General features: G+C 38.3%; 1 protein-coding gene across 1 annotated transcript in view; it reads right to left on the reverse strand.

Moving 5' to 3' along the window:
• CCHR3.PART1H8orf34 (chromosome chr3.part1 C8orf34 homolog) overlaps window positions 1-23,245 on the reverse strand; it is a 3,081,413-nt gene that overhangs the window by 1,327,343 nt on the left and 1,730,825 nt on the right. Inside the window, exon 7 of the mRNA XM_044067160.1 lies at window positions 8,747-8,913. Within this exon, the coding sequence (XP_043923095.1) occupies window positions 8,747-8,913 (167 nt within the window). The remainder of the gene's footprint in view (window positions 1-8,746; window positions 8,914-23,245) is intronic.

Below are 23,245 nucleotides of genomic sequence, written 5' to 3' on the forward strand. Positions count from 1 at the left end.
CATCCAATCATCAAGATTTTTCTTGAACAGTGCTAATGAGGGAGCTTTGTTTGATATAGATAGGTAGTTTATTCATATATAAAAAATGTACGTATAAATATACAAACAGTCTGTAAGTGTTTGATTTCAAAATTAATAAAATTAATGAAGCTGACCCTATGCTGCAGGGGGATAGAAACCTCACTGTTATTCCAGTGGCCTTAGTTCATTTAGTGCTGCAGTGATATTTTATTTGCTTTCCTATCCTAGATTATTATTTTTTTTCAGCACAGGGTGATAGTGCTCAGTGGTCAGTCTGAGAGTTCCTGTTTTTACTTAATAATATCTTGGTCTTAATGGTTTGTGCCACTTTACATCAGGCATGAGGTCAGGGTAGGTACAGCATAAAACAATATCAGGAAGTAGGATGTTTCTTGGGATGCCTCAATCTCGTTCTGAGTAGAGGATAAACATTGGATGTGGCCCAAGGGGCTCATGGGACTACCAGCATGATAGACTGAGGACAGGCACCAATGGCAATTGATGGTCACCTGCATAGAGAAGAAAGAATAAAATCTATGTACATATATAAAGACATAATGAGCAAAGACATATAGTTTGTTGCTATCAGATACATACACTGCCACTAAGTATCCAGCAAGCCATTACTAGTAACCATTCAACAGTTTTCATATAATTATTCTGTGAGTTCATTAACAGCATGCCTCCTCATCCCAATTATCAAATGATAGTGACCTTTTGTGAATGCTTCTGCGATATGACTATAAGAAAAGCTAAAGTGATGCAGAAAGAAAAGCCCAAATGCTTAAATGTTGCCATAAATGGAGAAATCCTGTATTGAGTGGTGTTACAAGTACTCTTTCCTATACCTGTCACTTTGCACTTAAACACTGAACCAGAGATGCCTATGCTATAAATTAAGCATTTATAACCATATATGTACTGATGTATATACAATCCTGGCAAAAAGCACTTTCTGCCATTGATATTTATAGGTATGTAAAGTCCCTGTGCAGGTGTGAAAACTTGTTAACTTTGAATTGATCAGTCTGCACATTATGCAGTGAAGACAAATGATATGTAGTCAAAGAGTATGGCCCCATTTTTTTCTTTTCATTTCTTTATTTATTTATATATTGCTGCAGAAATTTCTACTTGTATTGTAATGGCAACAAGTTTAAATACATGTTTTTTCTGGACTTACATCTTTTTTTCATGTAATGACTATCGTTTATCACTGCTACAAGGGTGACATTTATGTAATTAAGTAGCCATATTTTTAGGCTTATTTTTGGAAGTGGTATACACTATAGATCATCCATTATCACAATGTAACATATGAGATTCAACGGATGGACTATTCACCTTTAGATTTTGTATTGCTTACTCTGTATATGAGGTTTCATACTCTCCCCAAAATGTATTCAATAGCTATATATATGGATATCAGTGCAACTAACAAAATGGGTGAAATTATGGTAACATTTTTTTCTTTCAGCTAAGTGCTACAGCATAACACTATGCACTTTTTTAATAGCATACCCTAAAGCAGATAGTTATAGTTATTTATCTAAATTCTCCTACTTTCTTGATTTATTACAGAACATACCTGCTCTACATGTAACCAAGTTTCACTGTATCTGTTTTATAAGGGTATCATTAAAGTAACAGCCACTGTCTGTATTAGATCAATGTACTTTGGATGGACTGCCATGCACATGGACATATTCATGTGCAGATATCATTAGGCATCCCCTCTGATCATCAGCAAACAGAGCTGTAGTATCAATAGCAAATAAAAAATCAGGAAGATATGAGTATGTTATATATATATAGAAATATTTCAGCCTGTATGTATTAAGTATAAAGTTCCAATAGACAGCATGACAAACTGTAAATCAGCCATATAACATAAAAAGTACCAAAATATCAACACTCCATACAACACAGATATTATATTCCATTACAAGAAACAGCTTCAGAAATAATTTGCTGCAGTGAGTACAGGGAAGACTGAGACAAAAAAATATTCAAGATTGGCATTCTTTCAATAAAGAAAAGAAGGTTCAGTTACTTTGCATTATATTTACGACAGAAGGATACAATTAGCCTGTGATTTCTGCAGTTTAAGTGCATTTAACATCGTATGACACCTGTATCCCTCCCTTTCTCCTTTCCATTTCTTCACCATTCCCTCTATCACATTTTTGTGGATTTCCTCATTGCTGCCATCCTAGTAGTCTGCTCCATGGATCTATAGAACCATCTCTGTAAAAATGCACTTTCACAGATCAAGAGAATAGTTAATATTTACGGTTTACTTCGTATGCATCCCTCCACCTTCCCATTCTTGTTGTTGAGAATTATCTCCTTATAACTCTTCATCATGGCCCACTGCACCCATATCACATTTCTTCTGTTCTTTCAAGTCTCTAGTAAGAAGAGGCACAGACCGTGTTATCTCTTTTCATATCATTTGCCCTCCACAAATGTATATTTCTGGTGGCTTTCATCTAGAATGCTCTAAGCCTGATGCCCCTCACCTTGTATGGCCTTCTTAACTGCAGACAATATGCACGATGGGAATGTTAGAGTTAGACAGTACATCTTTGCTTCTCTTGTCTATCCCATGAGGATACATTCCAGCACTGTGTTTGCTGCTTACAAAGCCATCACTGTGCTCCAGGTTTTCTATTCCAGGAGTAGTCACTACCCACAGATCCTTTTTCTCAGGGAATTTTATGATCTCCCTACTTTCTTTGCCGTGCATGGCTATCACTCTTTCCATCTTCCACTGCTCTTACACTTCTGCTCTAGAAAGTGATCTACAGAAGTTCTTCATCGTGGCATTTGCCCAGCAATGCTTAGATTTCTTAGGACCTAGGGAGGCAGCCCATCTTGTTGCTTGGCTGTATCATTTTTAAGGTAGCCAGTTGTTTTCCATCTTTTCATGCTACAGCCTGCTGTTCATCTACTGATTTCCTTCTCTGCTCTCCTTCTCTTCCAGCATGGCACCTTCCCCTTACGTTCATCTTTGGGGACTGCCACAAAGTATTCATTCAGCTCCTGCTTCAAGCTGTTTTTATATGACCTCATTGCAGCTCTCATTTCCTCTCCACTTGCCTCTTTGTTCTGCACTATGTTCACTTTCCCAAGTGTTCCCTTCTTTATGATGTAGATCATGCTCTACGTTAGCCTCACAATCTTGAGTAGTCACACAGTTTCCTCCCACTCTCGTGTACTCTCTTCTTCAAACCCTCATTCATTGCCCAGGTGGTCCACCTTTGTTACACATAGTTTGTTCGCTTCATCAGTTTAACTCAAGAGCCTTTACTCATCTTGAACTCTCTCATTTAGCTCTTCATAATGATTTGTCTAGATTCTCACATCATCCTTATTCCTTGCAGTCTAAACCACAATGTGGTAAGATTTTTGTTAGCAAATGGCATTTTCACCTGGACATCCCCTGACAACCACCACTTTATTTAAGACCACATTGTGACGCCTATCCTTTTGTCTACATTCCCACACTAGCTCATAAAACATGTATAGTGCATTGCCTAAATCACCTAATATTCCTTTCCTACACTGGAACTCCAAATCTCCCAGTTTTCTCCTACCAATTTTGAATCTCACATACGCATACATCTTGTGCTCATATCCTAACTCCTTTATTCTCTTATTTTTTAGTCTTAGTTTCCCATCATCCTCTCTTTTTTTCCTTCTACAAGTCCCCCAATCCAAGGATTTGCCCAATCACTCTTCTATCTGTGCCCCATTGGCTCATTCATTCTTCTTTCAGGCAAGAAAATGGCATCTCCAAGTGAGGTGAGAGCCCTTTGGCCCATTCATTACCTATTCAGACTGACTTATCAGCCATTCATTCTCTCAGGTGTGGAGTTCATGGACTTCCCTAATGATTATTCCTGTGGGTAATTTGTAGGGGTTGATATTGCTGCTACTTGGAGGCAGGTATATATTTAAAATATTTAACCTCCTTATTCCTAATAAATGTTAAACAATATTCATATATTTCAATTTGAATTCTGTGGACTCATTTCAATAAAACAAATATATGTATTCTATCTTCAACGGTAAGTCACTGCGTTATATCAGTGAAGTAAGTGTGCTGTGTTTTAATATGCAAGACAGAAAAAGGAGAGAAAAAAGGTAAGAGGAAAGTACCCTCAATCATTAAGGATATTGTAGACAGATTTAGTGTAAATAATGTATGCTCTCCAGTGCAGAAAGCAAATGAAACAATACTCTGGTTATTAGGAATGACAATAAATGTACTACTATTTTATATTTTCATAAATGTACAACTTACCATATGTTGCATCATCTTGCTATGTCCTAGAATTAAGTTTCTAAGCTGTTGTTTTGCATTAGTATAATACCACTTCCTAATCTATAGGGCACTTATTTTTCTTCCCAGTTGCTGTTCATACATGCAGTATTTTCCACAAGTCACAGAGCAGCCACCTTCAATATTTATAACTGTATATTTTTCATAAATGATCTGTGTACTCATTAGTTACTGTTTATTACACAATGACCCCCCCCATTAATATTACAAAACATGCACACTGATTGGCCAGCATGCCTGTTGTAAATCCCACAATATACCAATGGAAAAATGTCCGGTCGCCCAGACTTTTTCCCGTTGACATAAAGTGCTCAAAACATTTTTTTTAACAAATAAATAAAAAAGAAAAAAGAAAAAAGAAAAAGAAAAAATGGAGCAATGGAGACTTTCTTTTCTCCCTTGCTTCCATTTCTAAATATTGATGTAATGGGTATGCGTGGGACGCAAGTCTCATACGCATGCTCAGTACATCAAAACAAGGAAGGAGTGTAGCACAACCAGTGGAAGAACAGTAATGGCCATTATACAAAGACATTATTTAAGAAAAGGAAGTATTTTTTTTCTTAAATAATGTCATTGCATAATAGCAATAACCGACTCTGTGGTTGTGGTATACTAAAATTTATTCACGGTTGGCTTTATGTAATCACTCAGGCTTCACCCTCATGATTAGACCACACCAACAGTGGGTAAATCTTCAATATACCACACCACGTCATCGGTTATTGCTTAAATACCATTCTTGGAATGTGCTAGTGTCCATCATATCTAACTGATATGTTTCTTAAAAGCACTTATGACATACATTATATTGGCCATATGAAGCTTCCCTGTCTTGAGAAGTCATATGCCTCCATCAACTTTTTTCCTTTATTTAAGTCTAGTAAAACGAACACTTGTATAAACACTTACATATTTAAACATCTGACACATACTAGCATGTAAATTAAGCTTTCACACGCTTCACTATAAGCATATTCTACTCAGAGCAAACAAAGAAGTTAGAAAACTCCTACACTCAGGCTTAAAGTAGAAAACAAAGCCTTTTACATCTTAGCCTGTAAAGCCTGGTCAGCTTTGTGGTATAAACTAAATAGAGTAAAATCATGAGACAGCTCAAAGCAAGTCTCAGTCAGTATCTAAAGCAACAGAAAATCCACAGTTCGATGAAGCCAGCACCATTACCCAAATAGCCCCTATATATCATATACTCAGAAAATCAAAAGCAGGATGGCAATGCAATGTTCATTGCCTCTTAGTATACTTAAAAATAAGTAATGCTCAGTTACTAATACAGAACTAACATAACAGAACAATGGCTTACCCCTAATGATAACTACTGAGACACCAACCACTACATGTAGCAGTTCTTAACTTACGGTAATGTTTGTCATGCAAGGCTCCTAGGAAAATAAATGTGTTTAGTGTTGTACATTCACTGATACATAGTGTAAGTAAGACAAATGCACATATGTGCAATAGAAACAAAAGGAAAATTTCCATCCATTCTATGTTTGTTAAAGCAAACTATGTCATAACAGCCAGAGTTTAACTATATTAACCTCAGGATGTAAATAGTAGGCATTCCCACGTGTACAGCAAATGTTGTACTAATGTTAATATGTTCACATATACAACCAAATGTTTCTGCATCCGTATCTGCTTTTACAGTAATGCAAGCCATACCAGAACCGTAGCAGAGAAGTGCTAAATGATGTCATAAGCCTTCATCGCATATATTGTATGTTGTATCATATATAACTTTATAACAAGGGGGCCTAAAGAAATTCTGGATCTGGATGCACACATGATTTGTGATGAAAAAGATCAATATCTGTCAATATACCTACTATGTCAACAAACAATAATCCTACAAATACATGACATTAAATAAGGTCAAGTTCTAAAAGTCTACCTACAGAAAAAAGTTTCTAGACATGGGAAAGTGATATAAAAAATATTCAAACATATTTGCTTGTTTCACACACATGTGAAGCTGAATAACAATGAAGCTTCAGAGGCTTTGAAAATAATATCACATGTAAGAAGGTAAAGATGTCTTCTCTTGCACACAGATACTAGTATCTCACAATATGGGTGAAGGTTATATTAACTTCTGGTTTGCAGCAGCAGCAATTAAATGTCTTAGCCATCAAATACATATAAGTACCCCCAGAAAGATGCAAATGCTGACTCAGTACAGCTACAAACCAGATAATCATGTAAAAGCTCCTATGGTTTCAACACTGCCATGCAGAATTTGTACTACCTAATGGGAGCTGAGGCTGATGAGACCTAAGGATTTAAGAACCACAGCATCACTGTTTCTTGATCCAACTTTAGTTAAACAGAGCATGGAAAGATATTTCTCAACACACGATATAATAGCAGACAGTAAACCTTACAGGAATTTCAATAACTCATTCATCAAATCAAATCTATTACACAATAATGACACATACAGTGGATATAAAAAAGTTTACACACCCCTGTTAGAAATGCCAGGTTTTTGTGATATAAAAAAATGAGACCACAATAAATCATTTCAAAACTTTTCCCAGTTTTAATGTGACCTATAGCCTGTACAACTCAATTGAAAAACAAATTTGTTAGGGGAAAAATATAAAAATTAAAAAAAAAACATACAATACACTGGTTGCATAAGTGTGCACACTCTTAAACTAATACTTTGTTGTGTGTGCAAACCCTTAAACTAATACTTTGATGAAGCACCTTTTGATTTAATTACAGAATTCAGTCATGTTGGGTAGGAGTCTATCAGCATGGCACATCTTGACTTGGCAATATTTGCCCACTCTTCCTTGCAAAAGTGCTCCAAATCTGTCAGATTGCAAGGGCATCTCTTGTGCACAGCCCTTTTCAGGTCACCCCACAGATTTTTTATTGGATTTAGGTCTGGGCTCTGGCTGGGCCATTCCAAAACTTTAATTTTCTTCTGCTGAAGCCATTCTTTAGTTGATTTGGATGTATGCTTGGGGTCATTGTCGTTTTAAAAGGTGAAATTCCTCTTCATCTTCAGCTTTCTAGGAGACACCTGAAGGTTTTGGGCTAAAAGTGACTGGTATTTGGAACTGTTCATAATTCCCTCCACCTTGACTAAACTCCCAGTTCCAGCTGAAGAAAAGCAAACCCAAAGCATGCTACTGCCACCACCATGCTTCACTGTGGGGATGGTGCTCTTTTGCTGATGCAAAGTGTTGTTTTTGTGCCAAATGTACCTTCTGGAATTGTGGCCAAAATGTTCAACTTTGGTCTCATTAGACCATAATACATTATCACACATTCTTTTGGGAGACTTTATGCATTGTTTTGCAAATTTTAACCAGGCCTGGATGTTTTTCTGTGTAAGAAAAGGCTTCTGTCTTGCAACCCTACCCCATAGTCCAGACATATGGAGAATACGGGAGATTGGTGTCACATGTAGGACACAACCAGTACTTGCCAGAAATTTCTGCAGCTCCTTCAGTGTTGCTGTAGGTCTCTTGGCAGTCTCCCTGACCATTTTTTCATCTTGTCTTTTCATCAATTTTGGAAGGCCGTCTAGTTCTTTGCAACGTCACTGTTGTCCCATATTATCTCCACTTTTTGATGACTGTCTTCACTGTGTCCCATGGTATATCCAATGCTGTGGAAATGTTTTTTTTATCTTCTCCTGACTGATACCTTTCACAATGAGATCCCTTTGATGCTTTGCAAGCTCTCTGCAAACCATGGCATTTGCTGTAGCAGGCAAATGAGTAAATGCCAGGAAAATCCTACTACGACAGCTGAACTTTATTTGGGGTTAATCAGAGTCTCTTTAATTGATAGCAGGTGTGTACCCAAGAAGACTGAAGGCTGTAATTAAATCAAAAGGTGCTTCAACAAAGTATTAGTTTAAGGGTGTGCACACTTATGCAACCAGCGTATTGTATGTTTTTTATTTTTTATATTTTTTCCCCTAACAGATTTATTTATTTTTCAATTGAATTATACAGGTTATATGTCACATTAAAGGTGGGAAAAGTTTTGAAATGATTTTTTGTGGTTTCATTTTTTATATCACAGAAACCTGGCATTTTAACAGGGGTGTATAATTTTTATATCCACTGTATATAACAAGTTGTTTAAAATGGATACAGTATTACTAGTACCTTACTGCATGGTGAATGGAATGCTTACTTGTTAAGATCTGAGGCATTTAAACAGAACCTGCTAAAATGGACTACATAATACTCAAGTAGTCAAGCTAACTCCACAATGAAATGTTCTATGAACAGCATGATTTGGCATTTTCCTACTTGATCTATATATGCAAGCGTGAACTGAGGAATATATATGGAAAAGGACTGGATCAGTCAGAGTATATCACATTACCTAGCAGCTCCATAGCATCATCTTCATCTTCAATGTCATCTTCAGATACAGATTGAGCTGCACTGTTGACAGAGTCAAATGAATCCTGGGATAACATAGCCGCCAGCAATTTCTTGTGGTGCTGCTGCTGTTGCTTCAGGCCTTTACTCTTTGGTTCCACTTTTAAGCTAAAGTACATCATAAAAGAACCATCAATTATTTATATTCTACTCTGAGGTCATGTGTTTCAGAAACGCACATTAGCAAAATATCGCACTTTATAACACATCCAGACTCATCCTTTAATTGACTTTTTTAGTAAGTACAAAATGTCTATTAAAAGACAATGGGGTAATTTATTGAAAACATATATTACTTGAAGTATGACTATTTTATATACTTACCCATTGCCACCCCACAACTTGAGGCTGTCCCTCCTGACTTTCCCAATTGCTCATTCAGGATTCCCTCATTTGCTCATATCTAGTAACCTAGACATAATTCTTTGCTGGGTAGGCCCTGAATTCTCAGGGAGCTGACTTCAGTGGCAACTCAGTGCTAGGTCTAAGGAGGAAGGAATCCAACTGAGATTAGCAAGCACAGAGTTCAGCAGCCGTCATTTATGAAGTGGCTGTTCATTTACTGTTGCTGTGGGAAGGACTAATACAATATCATTCGGATGTCACTGCTGCCTCTCAATTAACCTGATATAACTTGTGAGTCTCTTGGCCTATACATTGTCATATATCAGGTTTTCCATAGATCCTATACCTGGGATGGGAGAGCTGCAATTAACCTGATATAACTTGTGAGTCTCTTGACCTATACATTGTCATATATCAGGTTTTCCATAGATCCTATTCCTGGGATGGGAGAGCTGCAATTAACCTGATATAACTTGTGAGTCTCTTGGCCTATACATTTTCATATATCAGGTTTCCCATAGATCCTATACCTGGAATGGGAGAGCTGCTCATTGGCTGGTTCACCCTATCCCACTTCTAGCCCTACCAACAGCTTGAATTTACTCCCAAAATCAAGTTGCCAACAGCATAAATAGATGCCTTACCTTGGTGCTACTGGGTTAATGAGTTGAATCAAAATATTGCACCTATAACTTCAATCAATAAACCATTTATTTTCAATCAATAAACAATTTTAGTCATCGGTTTGGTGTATTTACTTCAAATAACATTGGAAGTAAGGATAATAGCACTGCTGTCGGTAATTCCCAAACTCCTAAACGTTCATCTGCAAGCTAAATTAATGAACACAGAGCAGTAAGTGTAAATAACATGTAACACAGAGCAGTAAGTGTAAATAACATGTAACACAGAGCAGTAAGTATAAATAACATGTAACACAGAGCAGTAAGTGTAAATAACATGTAACACAGAGCAGTAAGTGTAAATAACATGTAACACAGAGCAGTAAGTATAAATAACATGTAACACAGAGCAGTAAGTGTAAATAACATGTAACACAGAGCAGTAAGTATAAATAACATGTAACACAGAGCAGTAAGTGTAAATAACATGTAACACAGAGCAGTAAGTGTAAATAACATGTAATACAGAGCAGTAAGTGTAAATAACATGTAACACAGAGCAGTAAGTGTAAATAACGTAACACAGAGCAGTAAGTATAAATAACATGTAACACAGAGCAGTAAGTATAAATAACATGTAACACAGAGCAGTAAGTGTAAATAACATGTAACACAGAGCAATAAGTGTAAATAACATGTAACAGAGCAGTAAGTGTAAATAACATGTAACACAGAGCAATAAGTGTAAATAACATGTAACACAGAGCAGTAAGTGTAAATAACATGTAACACAGAGCAGTAAGTGTAAATAATGTAACACAGAGCAGTAAGTTTAAATAATATGTAACACAGAGCAGTAAGTGTAAATAACGTAACACAGAGCAGTAAGTATAAATAACATGTAACACAGAGCAGTAAATATAAATAACATGTAACACAGAGCAGTAAGTGTAAATAACATGTAACACAGAGCAATAAGTGTAAATAACATGTAACAGAGCAGTAAGTGTAAATAACATGTAACACAGAGCAGTAAGTGTAAATAACATGTAACACAGAGCAGTAAGTATAAATAACACGTAACACAGAGCAGTAAGTGTAAATAACATGTAAAACAGAGCAGTAAATGTAAATAACATGTAACACAGAGCAGTAGGTGTAACTAACATTTATAAGGAAAACAGCCTTATACAAAACCTGCATGATGAGTTCAGTTCACAAGCATGGTTATTATAAAATAAACCCACATTCCAGTGGGCATGGATTAAGAACTGTGTCTGGGGAGTATGTTGCTCATTGAGCAAGTGTAAAGAAATTCATTTATTCCTCTTGTCTATTCCTGTATTAAAAGGTGGATTTACAAGAGCAAAGTAAAGTTTGTAAGTTAATATGAATTGAGGGTCAGCATTCAGGCCTATACACCATCACAGAATAAAGTCTCCAGGACGCTAGAGTGAAATACCCCCTAGATCAACCTAAGAGTTAAGATAATTTTTAAATGAATTTAATGAAGGAGATTCTCTAAGACAAGACAGAACTGTGTTCCATAAATAAGGAATGGACTGTGATGCATATCTTCTATGTCCCTTGGCTCAGTACAGTTGGATGGAAAAAATGATTTTGTCTAAGTGTTTTATGGTATGTGTGCAGTTCTAAACCTGGTGTCATGCTCAAGATTTTGCAATTAAAACCCTTTTGCTAGATAGATCCTACTCCTTATATAATGACAACTTAAACTGAACAATTTAAGAAAGTATAATCCATGCCATGGCATGATGAAAACTATTTTGTCAATTTCCTTTGGACATATTCCTGAACTCATTCTTTCTATAGAAAAAAAAACTGCAGACTTGTAATCTTATAATGTCTGTATGACAGATTTAAAAACACTAGCAAGGAGAACACAGTCCCTTGAGAAAAAAAATAGTTTTAAATAGTAACCCCCAACAGTCAAACAACCTTCTTATTAAAGTATTATTTTTCCTTAAACCAAAGTTAATGGAAATCAAGACTAAAAGATCTCTACCTTATTTGCCACATCTAAAATATAAATTTAATTTGGTCTGCAAATGGATTTAGAACAATCCATTATTACAGCCTTATACTTCTGAATACCAGTGCTTAGACTGTTACTTATTTTCCATAAATAAATAAATAAATAAATAAGTGTAGTCAGGTAATTATTAACATGAGCAGCACCAGAAGGTAAAGAAGCAATGACCTCAGTTTTGCATCTTTAGAGCACATAGCAGCCCAGCATTATTTTTGTCAAAGTTAATTAGAAAAAAACAGCATTAAACAGGAGAGACGAAAAAATGCACAAACCACCAAGAAAATCATCAGAGCCCTGAAATAATCCAATATGTGCTTTAAATCAAGCCAACACATCCAGTTCTGTACAATTCAGTACAAGGATGCTTTCTGTATCTGATGAAGTTCCTGCTTTAATTTTTGGAACAAAAGGGCTTATACCTTCTTGTTTGTCAGAAATAAAGAAAGTATCCTTGTACTGAATTGTACTGAAATGGACATGTTGGCTTGATTTAAAGCAGACATTGGATTATGTCAGGGCTCACTGGCTCTTATTGCCTGCATACTGCTTGTGTGATGATTAAACAGGACAGGACCAGGATCAAAAAAGTACAGTTTTGTACCTACCATAAATGTAGATGTTCGAGTGTTCACACTGCTGCAGTCATTACACTTGGGTTATCCTGCTGTCAGGCGGTCCCGTACTCGGCCAGAGTTCCAAAGTCTTGGTCCGGCGTCGGTTGCTGTTGCTTCTTCCCTGACGTCAGTGCACCAGGGGTATATAAGATGCATCCGATGCCATTTTCTTCAGTTTTTCTTGCCCCAGATGTCAGGTGCCCCCAAGTAGGTAGGCAATACATACTGCTAGTAAAAAATATACATAGAAAATAAAAACAATACCTTCAGTTACAAACAAATATACCTCAAAGGTTGTATAGGATAGAAAGGTATAGATAAGTTCAGCTAGTTCAGAGGGGATGGAGGGAGGGTAACCTGGACTGCAGCAGTGTGAACACTTGAACATCTTCATTTATGGTTGGTACAAAACTGTACTATGTTCATCTTGTTACACTGCTGCAGTCATTACACTCAGGTAGAATCCCAAAGGTAAGGTTGGGTGGTTGGTCTTTAAAGAGTTAGGATTGGCTATGAGGCCCTGCAGAACTGCAGTGGCAAATCCTGCTCTGGATTTAGAGTAAAGAGGCAAGTAGTAATGCTTGGAAAAGGTGTGCACTGAACTCCAAGTTGCAGCCTCTAAAATTTCCTTGGTAGGTACTCCTCTGAGAAAGGCTGTTGAAGTGGCTGTTGCCCTGGTGGAATGTGGCCTGATGTTATTAGGGACTGATTTTCCATGCCGTGTGTAGCAATAACGAATACAGTGTCCTATCCATTTGGATATAGTCTGCTTTGAGATAGCCTTGCCCTGTGATCTTGCAGCATATGCTACAAACAGTTGCTCAGTTTTCCTAAAAGCTTTTGTTTTGTCCAAGTAGAAGCATAGCTGCCTGTGTATGTCCACAGAGTGCAGAAGTTTCTCCACTTTATTCTGGGGGGTTGGATAAAAAGTTGGCAAATGGATGGTTTGGTTAAGAGCCACACTAGATACCACCTTTAGCATAAAGGTAGGGTTTGTCCTTAAAGAAACCCTGTCCTGATGAAAAATTATAAAAGGTTCCACTGCCATTAATGCCTGTAGCTCTGAGACTCTTTGTGCTGAAGTTACTGCCAGGAGCAGAGCTGTTTTCCATGATAAAAATTTTAGATCGGCTGTATTGGCTGGCTCAAAAGGTGGCAGGGTCAGTTTTTCCAAAACAAAAGTGAGGTCCCAAGTTGGTGTTGGTACTCTCCAGGGCGGTCTTATGTTTTTAGCCCCTCTGAGGTACTGTTTTAGCAAGGAGTGAGAGAATAAAGGAGGATCCATGTTGTAATGTGCTGAAATGGCAGAGGCGTGGATCTTAATTGATGAGAAGGATAGGCCTTTGTCCAGCATCTCAGTTAAGTATTGTAAAATCTGAGGAATGTTTGGGACAAGAGGGTCAAGGCGCCTGGTTCCAGGCGCAGAATCTCTTCCATTTTTTGAGTAAGTTTTCCTGGTGCTAGGCCTCCTGGCCTCCAAAATGACATCCATAACAGCTTTAGAGAGAGGTGCTGCCTGTTTGACTAATGAATCTGCCATGCAGCCAGGTTTAGGGTTTTGAGCTGACCGTGCAGGATCTGATTGTTTTGTTGAGTCAGAAGGTGTGGAATTTGAGGCAAAATCCATGGTGGGCCTTGAGCTAAGTTCTTTAAGATTGGGTACCAGTGCTGGCGTGGCCAGTCTGGAGCAATCAGGATCATCTGTGCTTTTTCTTGTCTGGCTTTTAGGAGTACCTTTGAGAGGAGAGGCAGTGGTGGGAAGGCATAAACTTTTAGGCTTTTCCAGCTGAAGGAGAGAGCATCCACTTTCCATGCTTGTGTGTGATAAGTCCTTGTGCAGAATTTTTGTAGTTGGCAATTCAGTGAGGAGGCAAAAAGATCTATGTCTGGGCATCCCCATTTTTGCATTACCATGCTGAAGATTTGTGGATTCAATTTTCATTTGTGAGGGTCCATGATATTTCTGCTGAGATCGTCTGCCAGAGTATTTTTCTTTCCTGGCAGGAATTATGCTTGCAGATGAACTTGATAAGTTAGAGCTGTGTTCCATAAGGTCATGGCTTGCCTGCATAGGGGATAAGAATGAGTGCCCCCTTGCTTGTTTATGTACCACATTACTATGGTGTTGTCTGTCTTTAATAATAATTGTCCTGGATGCAGAAGGTCCTTGAAAGCTGTTAGGGCATTTTGAACAGCCAACATCTCTTTTTGATTGATGTGAAGATGCATCTGGTCTGTGGTCCACTGGCCCTGAATGCATTTTCCTGCCATGTGTGCTCCCCAGGCGTAATCCAAAGCATCTGTTGTTAGAGTCTACCTGGCTGTGGGTAGGGTAAAAGGCTGACCCTTGCTTAGGTGACATGCCTGTGCCCACTATCGAAACTCCTTTTGTAGGCAGGGAATCATTAGTATTACTGCTTCTAAACTGTGAGAGTGTTGAGTCCAAACACTTTTTAGGTACCATTGTAATTTCCTCATATGCAGTCTGGCATATGGTATTAGTAGTATGCAGGATGCCATGAATCCCAGGGCCTGCAGAATTTTTCTTGCAGGGAGATGGGACTTTTTTGCCAGTAGTTGAAAATATTGAGTTAGTTGAACTTGTTTGTTTGGCGTGAGATATGCCATCTGGGCCATTGTATTTAAGCTGGCACCGAGGAATATAATCTGTTGTGAGGGCACTAGTTTTGACTTCTTTTCTTTTACTGTGCACCCTAGAGAAATTAGCAACCTTTTTACAAACGCCGATACTGTAGAAGGATGTCCTTTGTCTCTGCTTGAATGAGGCAGTCGTCCAGGTATGGATATATTTGAATTCCTTTTTGTCTGCAAAATGCAATTACTGGTGCCAAGCACTTTGTAAAGACCCTGGGCGCAGTAGATAAGCCAAAGGGCAGTGCAGAGAATTGGTAATGCATTGTACCATCTTTGAATCTGAGGTATCTTCTGCAATTTTGTCTGATAAGGACATGCAGGTATGCCTCTTTGAGGTCCAGAGTAACAAGCCAAGCCTTCTTGCCCAGCATGGGTAGAAGCTGCTGTAATGTCAACATTTTGAATTTCGGAATATCCAGGTAAGTATTTAGAATTGAAAGGTATAGTATGGGCCTCCAGGCCTTGTCCTTTCTGGGGACCAGCAAGAGTCTTGAGTAAAATCCTTGTCCTTGTTCCTGTTGTGGTACTTTTTGAATAGCTCTCATGTCCATGAGGGCTGAAATTTGTTTTTGTGCCTCTGCCCATTGATTTTGTGGCAGGTCTGGCATTCCTTTTAGCCTTGGCAAATTATGAAAGTGGAACCTGTAACCTTGAGACACAATATTCAGAACCCATTTGTCTTGGATGAGTGTTTGCCAGTTTTGAGAAAAAAGTGCTAGTTTTCCCCCTTAAGGGGCTGCCAAAATGGAAGTGCTTGGCGTACGAAGGGGGAAGTCATTGGGACTGTTTCCTGTAAGGTTGAGACTTGTCCTCACCTCCTTTTGGGGTTGAGGTGCCCCACTGTCATTGTCTGTTAGAGCCTTGGGGTTGAGATCTGCCTCTTGGGCATCTGTATCTGCCTCTCTGTGGCCTGTCTGACGCTGGAAAGGACCAATTCTTTGTTGGCCAAATTCTGCTAAATCGAGGTGGCTGTACCTGTAAGAAATCCTTGACTGTTTGCATAGATTTAGCTTTATCCTACATTTTCTTTAACACCTCTTCTGCCTTAACATCAAACAAGGTATCATGCTGTAAAGGAGCATCCAATAATTTTGCCTTAACATGATCAGGTAAACTCTGTTCTTTTAACCAAGCATGTCTTCGAATCACAGAACCTGTAACTGCGGCTCTACAAGAGGCCTCTAAAGAAACAAAACCACATTGCAGGGTATGTTTTCCCACCTGTTCAACTGCATGCAATAAATCCTGCATTTCTTTACAGTCAGGAGCTTCTGAGCTCGCAAGCATTTTCTGTTTTAACTGAGCCATTAAATATTGTTGGTACTTAAGCATGTGAAACTGGCAATTTAAAGCCCTTATTGCTAAAGTTTCAGAAGTGTAAACTTTCTTCCCCCATCTATCCAAAGCTCTCGAATCTCTGTCAGAGGGTACTGGATTTTTTGCAATGGAAGCCTTAACCCCTTTTGGACCCTGGAAAATAGTTTTTGGATCAGCAGAAGGGTTTTTATAAAGAAACTTGTGAGAGTCAGGGACTCTGTAATACCTATCTGGCTTAGCTGGTGCAGGGGGCAAAGAATCAGGAGATAAGCTGGATTCAGAGAACACATCATCCACAATATCTAGCACAGGCAGAATAGCCAGGGGCCTGTGCTGAGGCAATAAAAGGAAATCCCTGAGCCTTTTCTTGGATTCTGAATAATCCTGACTTTCCCAATGGAAATGCTCCCTCGTGGAATGTAAAGTTTCCCCAAAAGAATAATCCTCAGGAGGAGAGGCTGAAGGGATAGATTCTTCAGCATCAGATTCCTCATAGGGGGATAGAGAGTATCCCTGGTCTGAAGAGGAATCAGAGGAAATGGAAACCTGATCAGAGGAATCATAGTCAGTATCCTGCCTAGGCCTTTTCTCAGGAGGGGGATGGGAACCCCTGATTAGAGTAATGAGGTCTTCGGCCATTTTAAGCATCTGTTTCTTAGGCATGGAGGACTGTCCAGGAGAATGCTATACTTGCTTCTTTGTCTTTAATGGTACTTTTGTCTTGGCTGTTGCTTTAATGGTAAGTTGTGAAGGTCTGAAAACACCCTCAGAAGCCGATGCCTGCTCAGCGGCTCCGGACCCATCTGAGGGATTAGTTTCCATAGGCCCAATACCTTGAGTTTCCAGAGGCCTAGTTGTCTCCACATGGTAGTCAGAGGCGGCCTGTGGCTCTGAGGTAGTGGGTGTCAGGGGCTGCGAAAGTGCCTCACTGAGAACCGGCGAACCGGCAACTGGCCTAGAAGAGGTTTCGTCATCGGTTTTGGACCTCGGATGCCTGTCTTTATCCTTGTCTTTGCGTTTTTTCAGAATTACGATCGTCGGTTGATCCAATGGCATAGTATAATTGAACCTTCGGCCAATGTAGTGTAAAGCAAAATCAAAACGTCTTTTTATAGTGTATTTGTTAAATCTAGTACAAAACCGACAACTAGTGACATCGTGATCAGGGCCTAGGCATGGAATACAGTAAGAGTGGAAGTCCTTATGAGGTATTTGCTTCCCACAAGAAATACAATTATTCACTTTTTATGACATCGGTCTGAGACAAGAAAAAAGTTTCCCCAATGGGGTACTTAGCTTTATTGAAGACTTTGGATCTGAAATTTGACTTCAAAAATCTCAGAACTCAGCCGACCGGCACTTGCGAACTGCTTCTGCTTCGGGCACCGCGCACCAAGAAAGACTGAAGAAAATGGCATCGGATGCATCTTATATACCCCTGGTGCACTGAAATCAGGGAAGAAGCGACAGCAACCGACACCGGACCAAGACTTTGGAACTCTGGCCGACTACGGGACCGCCTGATGGCAGGATAACCCAAGTGTAATAACTGCAGCAGTGTAACACGATGAACATCTGATTTTTTGGGACACTTCTCTCCATCCTAGTCATTGTGACATACGTCTCTGAAGTGTAAACCTATTTATTATTTGACTCTTCCGCTATAAATCTTGTTGTAAATTGGTTCACATTCATTATTATTAAACAGTAAACAAGGACATAATGTGAAAATAAATCAATAGCCTTGGTCAGTTTAAGGTACATTTTATTTCATTTATCATTCATTAAAGGGGTATTGCACTGATCCGGCTGGGCCATTTCTAGACTTGTTAGGGAGAAAACATGGTAAAACAGTAAACTAAATTATGATAAATTATTACAAAAGGGAACCCAAGATCAACTGCTGCAAAAAAGGCTCATAAAAATCAGTGAAATTAGTTAACGTACATTCCTTCTGAAAGAAACACACTGCATTGTGTTTGGAGGTAAAAGAATAGTTGTTAGTAAACATGTTACAATATATTAACAGACAGCTGATGTAAAGCTGATTGCATGATACGTCTGTGTCAGAAATGTTTGTTCTCCTTTAAGATTGCAACTATGTTTTCTACGGCCATCTCATGATCAACAGGCCTTGTGAAAATAAGTAATTAAACAGGTGTCCTGATGGATAACATCCTTTAACAGTTGGACCATAAAACAAGAAATATTAGTACTGATGTTTTGCTTTACTTCTTCAGTGCTTCATTAACAGTTTCATCATTTCTAGATGGACAACCTGCATCCCTTAAACTGTAAGTTAATTAACGAGATTCACAACCTGGTTTGGCATTAGCAAACTAAGTATTAAATTATTAGACCAAAAGGTTCTACCAAATGATTATAGACATGCAGTACAGTATTCTTTTCAGAAATCTTACAAATGTTGTCTCTGGCCTTCTGTAGCAAGAAAATACTTGCCTCACATGACATAGTAACCACCTTTAAAAACTATTATGTTCAAGAACATTACATTATAAAATATTTATTTGTTTTCCCCTTCTGCTGAATGGAACCAGGTGATGACTGTCTTGTGTTATTTTCTGTGTAAAAGAAAAAAAAAAAACTAAAAGAGTAAAAAGGTCACACAGATAACCAACTGGTAAAAAAAAACACAAGAAGGCAGAAACAATGGCCTGAAATTGTCAACCCTGTGCTTCCAAAGGTCAAACATTCCCCTTATGCTGTGCTGATGATATCATAAGAAGGCAGAAACATGCATGTCCAGAGCTAGAGGGGTTTGACTTTAATGGCCTGAAATTGTCCATAAATAGACTTAAAAATGAAAGGAAAAAAAAAAGGTTGTGGACATTCAGAATTGCCATTTAGCTGAAAACACCTGATATCCTTAAAGGGTGATTTGCATATATCCCATGAGGCCTCTGATGCATGAGGTTTAAGGTATCATACAGTTAGAAAATTAGGAGTCTGGCTTTGCTAGATTTTTCTTTTTGTGTAAAAGAAAAAAAAAAGTGTATTGCTGTCTGACTATAAAGTAGTCTAAAACTAATGATACATTGTATCACTCTGAGAATCACAGGCTGCCCTACCTTTACAGTATGACTGTAGAGTACTCTAAAACTAATGATACATTGTATCACTCTGAGAATCACAGGCAGCCCTACCTTTACAGTATGACTGTAGAGTACTCTAAAACTAATGATACATTGTATTGCTCCAAGAATCACAAGCTGCCCTACCCAGCAAGTTGCTAAAATCAGAATGTAACAAAAAAAAAAAAACTAAAAAAGGAAGCATTTCTTTTGTGTTGTTCCTCATGTATGCATGATATCTCTGGTTCTATTAAAATGTTTATCTTTTTATTGAGAGTAATTAATAAAACCTCTGATACTTAATGTTATATTTGAAAGTAGTTTCAAAAGTGAACGGAATTAACTTTATGCTATAAAAGAAACAATTGTACTTAAGTAATTAAATCACTTAATGCATTATTTTCCTTGTAATACAAAGGGAATATACAATCATACAATAAAAAAGCTACATGAAGCATTTTTGGGGTGGTTTGGAAATTTAGGAACAAACATATTTTACAGCAGTCTAATGTTAAAAGGTTTAATAATGATAGATCATGCAATGCTGTTGCTTATAGAATGTTTTTAAACTGTAAGCTTAATAAAATATAAAAGCAAATGCTGAATCCAGTCAAAGAGGACAAAATGAAAGTGTGCCTATAAAGGAGTTACTGACTTTTGGTCAAACATTCACTAAGTCAAACATGTGCCATGTGTGTTCACTTAATCGAACTTGCACATTGTGAAATGTGAAAAATTCTGTTGGGATGTTGAAGGTAAGTATGGGTTTTTACTCTCATTGCTAAAACTTTCAGATGTGCTGAATGTTTCTGCATTAGTGGGCAAGGGAGAGAGAGAGAGTGTGTGTGTGTGTGTGTGTGTGTGTGTGTGTGTGTGTGTGTGTGTGTGTGTGTGTGTGTGTGTATAAAATGTCTGTTACAGAGATAGTGTTACAGGAAAGGTTTTCTAAGTTAAGGTAAAGTTATAGGATTAGGGTTAAAACATGTTAATAATGTGAAGCAGGGGGGCAAACCTTAGAAAAACCTTTCACATTAGCATTACCATTTCACATACAAGTTACGTCTGAAATTTGTGGTAGGGTTGATGGATCTTATGAGGGAATTGGTTGTTTCCCTTATGTGATCTGTTATGTTTTGATATTGTGGGTTTCCAGTCTGTTATTGTTCAATGTACTGGGTTCATCCATTTGTGAATCAAACTTTCTGTACTTTGATCACTTGCCATAGATCCTTTTAAATACAGAGCAAATGTAAAAGGAAAAAAATGCAAAGCACATACTATGATTTTTTTTTTTTTTTTTTTACCAGAGTCATAAACATTTTCCTGTCATCATAAGGCTCCTACTTCTACCTTATCCGAAACAGTCATATGTAACTATCAACTCAATAATTTTATGACAGTATTTTCTTCATTAAATACTGCATGAAAAGCAGTTGCTTTATCTGGTTTGCATTTATATGAAACAGTGAGATTTCTGTTGCAAGTTGTAGCTCTCTAAACTGTGAGGAGAAACTGTCAGGGAAAGTATCCTTTGACCAGTTGCATTAACTCAAACAAGGCAAGTTTTTAAACACAGACTAACGGCATATTCGTCCTCTCCATAGTGACATGGCTCTTTCTTCTTGAGCCTATTTTCATAATTACTGTGTCAATTCATCGTACCATCCTAATGACCTTACTATCTGCCCTTGACAGCACTAAGACTTCCTTTTAGACCTGTGTGCACCTCTTCACTTGTAGCGGTGCCTCTACCTGATAGTAGGACATTGTTGCCTTCCTGTGTTTGGATTCCTACATCCTTGCATTTCGATGCTTTTGCTGCTGCCCCCTCTCTGTGCAAGAAGGATTATGGTATCAATTACAACAACTGAACTATTACTTCTGCTTTGGATGTTTTAATTTTGAGAACCTAAAGTGAAAAATCTACAGCAGGCTACCATTCTCCAAGTTTAAAACACTTTGGAAGACATTACATGAAGGTGTGATATCCTAAACAATGGCTCCAGTTTTTTTTAGGATCCTCTGCAGACTTGTTACCCTATCTAATGGTATTATTGCCAGACTTTATTACCTCAAATGCAGTGCTGCACAGCTAAGAAAATTTGAAGTAAAGGTGCCACACACTAAACCACACCTCCAGTTTTCTTGGTCACCCTGTCTGACTCCTCCCTACCTTGATGTTTTTGGCAAAGAGACTGATCCAGATATCCCTACTCAGAAGCAGTAAATCAGGACAGACTGAGGAACAACCTCTTTGGTAGTGATTTATAAACTACTTTTACTCTCTGAGCTCAAGATCTGTCTTGTCTGCTATCATTTACTCTCCACCCATTAACCTCCCCTCTCATCTCTGCAAGACATTTGTGATGTGAAATAAGGTAACAGGCTTTTCTGACATCCAGAAAATTAATCATTCACAATGCTGCCTGTGCCCACCTCCAAGATAACCAAGCTTTAGAAATGGATTTGACAGGGTCTACTGGATGTGGTCTTCAATCCACTCAATATCCCATTGTGTAACATGAACCAGTCAAGCCTTAACTTTAGGACTGTCTCCACTGTTTGTCAGCCAGTGAACCTAAGCTCCTGGACCTGTTTTTTTTTTCCTGTGATGTTACTTAATCAACATTTCTTAATGGGCAGTCCCATGGCATACAGAGATAAATCCCTAACTATAGCCCAGGCGACAGGGGTTTGACTAACAGCTTGGGTGTTTCAGCTTCTGGCAGGGAGAAATGAACATGTCTATCTCAAAGGGGGAGGGTTGTTCAACTAGGCATACTCTGAAGAGTAACATGATCAACAGAGGGGAGTAGCCTTCAGCCAGAATAGAAAAATAGAAAGGAGAGCCCACCCAAGAAGAAGTAAGAACAATACTAAGGAAAATGATGTCAGGAAAAGTAGCATGCTCTTATGAGATCACAGCAGATGTAATCAACATATTGGTTTAGCTAGGGAAGAAATGGGTTCAGAAGGTATGGAGAGAAAAGTGTTTCCCAGATGACTGGAGCATTCTAGTGCTAGTATACAAGAACAAAGGGGACATTCACAACTGTGGGCAGTACAGAGATATCAAACATCTGTCATACTATATGAAAATCCTGGACAGGGTGAATGAGAAATAAATACACATAATAATAAAAAGGAAGACAGTAGGTGAACAGCTCAGATTCAGATCAGGGTGCACAGTACAACTGACCTGATGTCTGTAGTGCAACACATAGTTAAGAAAATTAATAAAGAGTCCAACTGGGCATTCTTAGACTAGATGAAAGTGATATGGGCAGTCTTGCAATAGTATGAAGTCCTGGAAACATTGGTGCAGACTATGCATGAAGACTCAATGATACAAGTGAGAGATTCAAGATCACAGAAGGGTTCCCAGTGGGAGTGGGTGTGCATCAAAGTTCAGCTCTGAGCTCACTGCTGTTTATACTGATGATGGACTACATTAGAAAACAGGCCAAAGGAGACAGATCAGCAAAGCTGCTGTGTGCACACAATGCTGCACTACAGGCAGAATCTGAGTAAGAACTTCAGCAAATGGTAAGAGAATAGAATGCAATAGTGAAAGCACTTTGGATGAAACTGAGTATGGCAAAAACAGTTATCATGGGGGGGGGGGGAGTGGGAAAACTCAAAAGAAGCTGAAAGAAGAAATAGAAGGGAATTAATGGAGGAGGTTAACAGCTTCAAGTAAATGAGAGTGATAGTTGAGGGAAGTCCTGCATGAGGAGGTCT

This window comes from Protopterus annectens, chromosome 3.part1 (genome assembly GCF_019279795.1).
Source record: "Protopterus annectens isolate FY-2018-M chromosome 3.part1, PAN1.0, whole genome shotgun sequence".
Taxonomy (NCBI): domain Eukaryota; kingdom Metazoa; phylum Chordata; order Ceratodontiformes; family Protopteridae; genus Protopterus; species Protopterus annectens.